Here is a 7,379-nt window from a genome sequence, read left to right on the forward strand (position 1 = left end):
CAACTCGAATACCCGTATGCGTGTCCACGTGATGCGTTTGGATTTGTTTGGATTGTTTGTGTATATGCTCACCGAAAATTTGCTTGTAAAATCTCAGTTCGCTACATCATTGCTGAAGCTGAGATACATTTACATTTAGCTCCGACTTTCCTGCGCTATCAACACGCTTTATCTCCCAATCATGTTTGGACTTCATTTGATTAATAACTATATACACTCATTTGGCTGATTCTGTTTACGTATGCATCATGCCCGGACACCTTATTAGGTCCAGGGCCACTCTCATATCTCCCCCCGTCTTTAACTTTGACTACAAGATTGAGTGTATTACGGCCTATCATTCAACGCGACTACGCCGCGTGTTAAGTCTATGTACATCCAATAAGTAAAGACCTTACATTGACCTGCCAATTCTGAAAAGATTGGCAACTAACTGAGGGCTACTAATGAATTTATTCGGCACGTTGATTGTATTGGATATGCCAAAGTGCCATTGAGCAACTGCCGGAACATACGTTGGACAATGGTAGCCAAGCCGGCACTCCCAGAAGTGTTGCAATGGATCTGACAGAGGACTTACGCCCAATGTCAATCACCCCCAAAACTAACCGCGCTAGACATGTCTGCAGAAACACCCCCATGCACAATTTCTCATGGAACCCAGAAGATCAATACTGGCTTGACTGCCTAGAAGATGGGCATACCCAGATGACAAGGCACTACAATGCGCTATCAAGTATTCCCAAATCACAGCAAAAGTCATCAGGTCAATTATCAACAACAGAGTCACTCAAGACAAAACCCCCGACAAGCAAAATTCAACAATCAAATTCCTCAAGGACATTGCTAAAATCAGCAAAAGCACCTTCAATCATGCAGACCGCACAAGCCACATATACCCCCAATGCATTTGAGAAGGAAAACCATGAAAACCAAACCAACCACAAACCTGGCAGACAACAAAGTAATGGAGACCAACATTGAACCAGACTGGGATAACTCCAAACCCAGAAAGGGATGGGGACAAGGCATAACCCACTCAAAACGTTCTAACCCCTTTGCCAACTTCAACCCAGCCACGGGAGGATTCACCAATGCCAACCCTAACACATCAACCACCTCAAACCCCAACAATCTAATCCTTAACCAAATTCTCAAGAAGCTGGAACAACTCAACAATATCAACACCCAGCTGAGCAGGCTCAAAGGTACAAAACCGCAGGCTAAACCTGCACACACAAGCCAGCCAGCTGCCACCCCCAGGCCCAAGCCCACTCAAAACACAAGCAACCCCACAAACGTCAGCTGGGCCAATGTTGCAGCCAAGGCTAACACCAAAGCTCCAGAAGTCAAAGCTTCTAACATTGCGGCTGCCATCAAGAGGGATATCTTGAAGCCCTCACCCACACAGAGCAACAACAGGAATTTTGTTGTTTGCTTTAAAACCTTACCTGTCACCCAACCAAACCCCAAAAGCATCTTTGTGTCCATGCAAGAATGCCTTGATGCCGCTAACAGAACGCTCAGCAAAGGCAGACTCACCCAAGTCCGCTGGACACTCAAGGCAAGTCTCCATCTCTCATTCTCCAATTCTGCTTCCATTACAGCAATCAAAAACACCATACCGCTACTCATGGACAAACTCAAGATGCCTGAGTACAAGTTTGGCCCCAAAGTCCCTTGGAGCTGTTTGGTAGTCACCAACGTCCCCACTGGGATGGGAGGGCCTGCGCAACGCATGCGCAACCGTGACAAACTTACACAGCTGCTACGGGACTTGTTCCCCAAGGAAGCCAAATTTGGCAACCTCAAAATAACCCTTGCACCAGATTGGCTTGCAGACCCCGCGCATCTCCAAGCTGAGGGATGTCAGGCCTCTACAGTGTCATTTGCATTTGAGGACACAGGGGGCATCACCTCAAGCCGCCTACTCACTAATCCACAACTATTCATCTACGGACAACAATGCAAAATCAAGAAGTTCAACCCCAAACCTCTACTACAAGTCTGCTCAAAATGCGTGAGGTACAGACACCCAAGTGCCAATGCCGCACCAAGAAACCCCAGTGCCACAAATGCGGACGCAATAACCACTTGACCAAAGAACATAACGCTGATAACTGTCCCCAAAGCATCCAAGACAGCAAGGGCAACCCATGCAAATGTGATACTGCATGTCATGCGGCCTACACGGTCACCAATTTAACACCCCCAAGTGCCCCAAGATGTTGGAGTTCCGCCGCCCTATCACGCAAATCATTGCAAGCCGGTCAACAGGTGTTAATGCCTGAACACCACATACTCCAACTTAATGTTGCGGGGTGCAACCCAAGAATGCACGCACTCCTCAACAAACCGCTGTATGAGTATTTTGATATATTTATTCTCCAAGATATTTGGTGGGGCCGTATTGGCTCCCAAAAAGACACTAACCCCAATAAACAGAATATTTATGGCACTGTTGCCTCTACTAACTTCTTATGTATCATTCCCCCAGGTTTCAACTCTGTCAAGGGGCCAGGGGTAGCCATATATATACGCAACAACCACAACATTCACCCTCAATTCTCCAACATCTCACCCATCCATAAAGACATACTAGCGGTGGACCTCAAACTACACAACTCTCTGGTAACCATCATCAACTGCTACCCCCACGGCAAGAGCCTCAAAGACACAGTAGACGCCATCACCAACATCAACATCCCCATGGACAGACCATGCATAATGGCCAGGGACTTCAACCTACACCACCCCAAGTGGGCCCTTGCAGGCTCCAAGTGGGAACAACACCGGCCCAATGCCCAAGAAAGGATGTTTAAGGCTTACACTGAGTACCAGGACCTACACGTCCTCAACCACTTATCCCTTCCCACCCACATTGTCCCCAAATCTCCTACCTCCAATGCCATAATAGATCTTACACTCCTTAACAGCCAAGCTGTGGACGCGTGGCCAAACCTCAATTGGGAGGTAGAAGCCCAGTCCTCCAGCAAGTCCTTAGGGTCAGATCATATGGCCATCACATGGACCATAGGCCCACACAATCAAGCCAAGTCTGTTGGGGTCATGGAACCGTCCCCCAGACACCTTATAGATACCAGCCGCCAAAAGAAGTGGACCCAAGAATACATGCGGCAAGTCCAGAAGAACCCCCCCCTACAGATCCCTTGGTAGCCAAAGACGCCAATAGGATGACCTCTACAATCCTAGAAGCCATGTCAAACGCTACCCACCTTGTCATGCCACTCCCCCTGTGTCAAAAGAAGGCTGGCCCAGTTAGATCCCCATGGTGGACAGACAAGTGCTCTGAGGCGGTCCATAACCTCAAACACAACCCTGACCAAAAACCAAGGGAACAGCTGAGAGCTGCCTTACAAGGAGCCATCAGAAGGGCCAGAAAAAGCCAAGGGGACAAGATCTTGGCAGAGATCTCCACCCAATGCGTTTTCAATGTCCTGAAATGGTACCAGGGGAAACAGTGTTCCATCATCCCCCCATCTGTCACCCATCTCTAGACATCACAGCCACACACCCACACAACAAAGCTAAACACCTAGGCCTACAATTCTTCCCACAAGTCAACTCCCCTCACGTGACGTTAGAACCACTTGGCCTCAAGAGCACCCCACAAAGGCCACACCAACCCATTACCTCAGCAGAAGTCAGATCCGTGCTTGAACTCACATCCAACCGTTCTGCCCCAGGCGCTTTTGGATCCAACTACCAACTACTCAAGTGGGCCTTCAACGCCTCCCCAGATATCTTTGTCAGACTATTCAACCTATGTCTAGAGATTGGTTATCACCCCACCGCCCTTTGTAATTGTATCATTGCCCCCATCCCCAAACCCAACTGCGCCAACATGTCCACCCCTAAGAACTACCATCCTATTGCCTTACTAGAGACACTATCCAAATTACTTGAGAAAGTTGTCACTGCAAGGCTTTTACACAAGGCGGGGAACACAACCTGATCCCCCAAGCTCAGTTTGGAGGCAAGGACATCACCTCCTGTACAGATGCTGGGTTATGCATGGTACACAACATCTGCACAGCATGGAAGTCCAACAAGGCAGCATCCCTATTGACGTTAGACGTGTCAGGCTACTTCAACAACGTTGACCATGCTTGTCTGATCTACACCCTAGATTGCCTTGGTTACTCAAATAACATTTGCAATTGGCTGCAATCTTACCTAAGCAACCGCACAGCCCAATTTTGCATTGATGGCATTCTATGCCCACACTTCCAACTGCTGGACGTTGGCATCCCCCAGGGCTCCCCACTATCCCCTGTCCTATCTTTGCTATACTCCATCCCTCTTCTCCTTGCTTCCATAGATCTTCAAGCTCACTTGTTTGCTTACATAGACAATTTCACAATCCTTGCCTACAGTCATTCACATCAAGAAAACATCAATGTCATCACCAATGTCATCAAGAACATCAATCAAGTTGCTATCAAGCTAGGCCTAGAATTTGAATTACCTAAGTCTGACCTCATCCATTTCATTTGTTCTCCTAAAACTCCTCATTCCAATCCATCACTAACCTTTTCCCACTCCGGTACAGATACTACCATCAGTCCAAAAGATGTTGTTAGATGGCTGGGATTCTTTCTGGACAGGAGGCTCAATTTCAAGGAGCACATCCAAACCATGGCCATCAAAGCCAAAGCCACCCTGGCTGGTTTGCAAATGCTAGCCAACTCCCAGAATGGACTCTCAGTATGTCACACACGCATCTTGTTTAAGGCTAGTGTCACCCCAATCTTGACCTATGGGCTCCCTCTGTGGTTTCATGGGCGTAGGCAATTGTTGTTGCTTGAACCACTTAGGAAAGTCCAGAATCAAGGTTTGAGGTGGATACTTGGTGCCTTCCAAACCACTCCTTCCAGATGCATGGAACACCTTGCTTCCATACCCCCCCTTCACATTGCCTGCCTTAGAATTGTTGAGAACCTTGCTAGAAAACTCAAACCCATACCTGCACTTGCCAAAGTTGCGCATAGACTACCGCTGGAATGGGACTTGTCCACAGAGCTCCAACACAATCCCAAATCCCCCATTACCTTTGCGGCGTCACTCTCACACCCAGACATTGAGTTCATCACACCGTACCTTGTTCACCCATCCAAACCCAACACACCTTGGCCCAAGCAGCTAGAAATCAAACACAAGTCACCCGCCCCCTTGAAGAAAGCTGCCACCAAGATCATCCAGAACAAAATCAACAAAGCCAAAAGCAACCACCTGGGATACACTGTCCATGGGTTCTCAGACGGGCATGCTGGAACCCTCAACAGCATCCCCAAGGCCGGCCTAGGCTACATTGTCAAATACAGTCATAAAGTCCTAGCAAGGAACTCACACAGCATTGGCCCCAGAGCCAACATATACAACGCTGAAATGTTAGGGATTGCCATGTGCCTTAACAGTGCAGTCCGCATAGCCAAGCAGGTTCAGGCAAAGCAAATCATCATATATTGCAACAACCAGGCAGCTGTCAAAGCCATATCATCATTACACAGACACCCCGCCCAATACGCATCAAGAGCATTCCATCAACACACCCAGCAGTTCCTGGAAAAAGACACATCCCACCACATCACCGTCAAGTGGCTACCAGGACACACCAAAATCAATGGAAACAAACTTGCAGATGAAGCAGCAAAGGGGAGCAAGATGCTCCAACCCACCCCTGTATTCAACAGAACCATAACATGGGCAAGAACTAGAGCCACAAAACAAGCCATGTCAAGCTGGGGCAAAGTCTGGAACAAACACATCCTATTGCGTCCAGACTTGGGCACTTACATACCACGCCCACCCGCCCTGAAACTACACCCCATATTCAACCAACCCACGTACCCTTGAAACGTCCAATGCCAACTAGTCCAATTCCTGACCAGACACGGCTTCTATGGGGCGTATAGCGCTTGCTTCCACCCTCATATTGACCCACAATGCCAATGTGGCAAACCATCACAAACGCCCAAGCACATGCTCATGTTCTGTCCAGAAACGGAAAAATACAGGCACATCATCACTGACGCATTGCCTGAGCACTCCTGGGAGGAGATCTTTGGAACACTGCTGGGACTGGAGGCAGTATCTGAGTTCATACTGAAGTCAGGAATCAGAAAGTGTAGAGATCCGCCGGCTGCCGCTCAACCTCTGTAGGGCCTTACGCCCACGTCCATACGTCCTTACAACCGCTCCATACGCCCTTATGGCCGCCACACTCCAGTCCTTAGGACACATTGTTTATCACGCCCTTATGGCCCCTGTACATGGCCCCCTGCAGTCATCCCATGCTTACTACCTTGCTTGTTTGTGCCCTTTCTGTTCTGTTTCTCTCTCTCTCTCTCTCTCTCTTAGCGTAGTTTGCCTTGGTTTCTTGTGAGCAGTTTGCCTTGTTTTGCATGTAGCTCCTTAAATATGAATCAAAAAAAAAAAAAAAAAAGCGTGTCCACATGATGTGTTTGGATTTGTTTGTATTGTTTGTGTATATGCTCACCAAAAATTTACTTGTAAAATCTCAGTTTGCTACTTCATTGCTGAAGCTGAGATACATTTACATTTAGCTCCAACTTCCTGCGCTATCACACGCTTTATCTCTCAATCCATGTTTGGACTTCATTTGATTAATAACTATATGTTGAAGCGCAGGTATGTTGATGCTAGATGTAATGTATACTCAGCTTGACTATGATATAGCAAACTATATTCAATGTACCTAGATGTAATGTATACTACAGGTACTTGTGAGATAACATGAAAAGATAGAAAATAATCCGTACTTTACCTCAGCTTTGACTATGATATAGCAAACTGAGGTTTACATGAAAAATTCCATGAGCATATATGCAAATATTACAAACAGATACAAACGCGTCACATGGACACGTATACAGGTTATCTAGTTATGATACTGATATTACAACACGCCCACTCAGAATCATGACGGAATAAAAGAGAAAATAGAGAGAACTATGCCATACCCATATCTGTAATGAACTTTGGAAATTTAAGTTGTCCAAGGGGCTTTGTAAGCACGTTGGCAACTTGTTCATTGGTAGGGATAAATTTAAGTTCTATCTCCTTGAATGCAATCAATTTGCAAATGAAATGATACTTCACTTGTATATGTTTTGTATTTTGATGATTGCTCAGATTTTTTGCAAGTGCAATAGACAATTGATTGTTGGTTAACAGAGCTGTTGGTCCGTTTGTAAGAAAACCTAATTTGGATAGGAAACTTCAAATCCAAAGAATTTCTTGTGCTGCGCTTGTGGCTGCAACGTATTTGGCTTCAGTACTCAATAAAGATATTGTTGGCTGTTTTCTCAATGACCATGCAATAGCACCTCTGGCCA

The 7,379-nt window shown here is 46.7% G+C and overlaps 2 protein-coding genes across 2 annotated transcripts; both read left to right on the forward strand.

Moving 5' to 3' along the window:
- Positions 1-925: 925 nt before the first annotated feature.
- Positions 926-3,177, forward strand: RhiXN_08139 (uncharacterized protein; the record flags this gene model as incomplete). The annotated part of the gene is made up of 2 exons (XM_043327955.1): positions 926-2,005; positions 2,059-3,177. 2 exons carry the CDS (start codon positions 926-928, stop codon positions 3,175-3,177), a joined length of 2,199 nt encoding a protein of 732 aa, XP_043183340.1.
- Positions 3,178-3,463: 286 nt separating this feature from the next.
- Positions 3,464-6,183, forward strand: RhiXN_08140 (Reverse transcriptase (RNA-dependent DNA polymerase); the record flags this gene model as incomplete). The annotated part of the gene is made up of 3 exons (XM_043327956.1): positions 3,464-3,931; positions 3,991-5,867; positions 5,937-6,183. The coding sequence occupies 3 exons, from the start codon at positions 3,464-3,466 to the stop codon at positions 6,181-6,183; spliced, it is 2,592 nt and encodes an 863-aa protein (XP_043183341.1).
- Positions 6,184-7,379: the final 1,196 nt, after the last annotated feature.

The sequence above is a fragment of the Rhizoctonia solani genome, chromosome 9 (genome assembly GCF_016906535.1).
Source record: "Rhizoctonia solani chromosome 9, complete sequence".
NCBI lineage: Eukaryota > Fungi > Basidiomycota > Agaricomycetes > Cantharellales > Ceratobasidiaceae > Rhizoctonia > Rhizoctonia solani.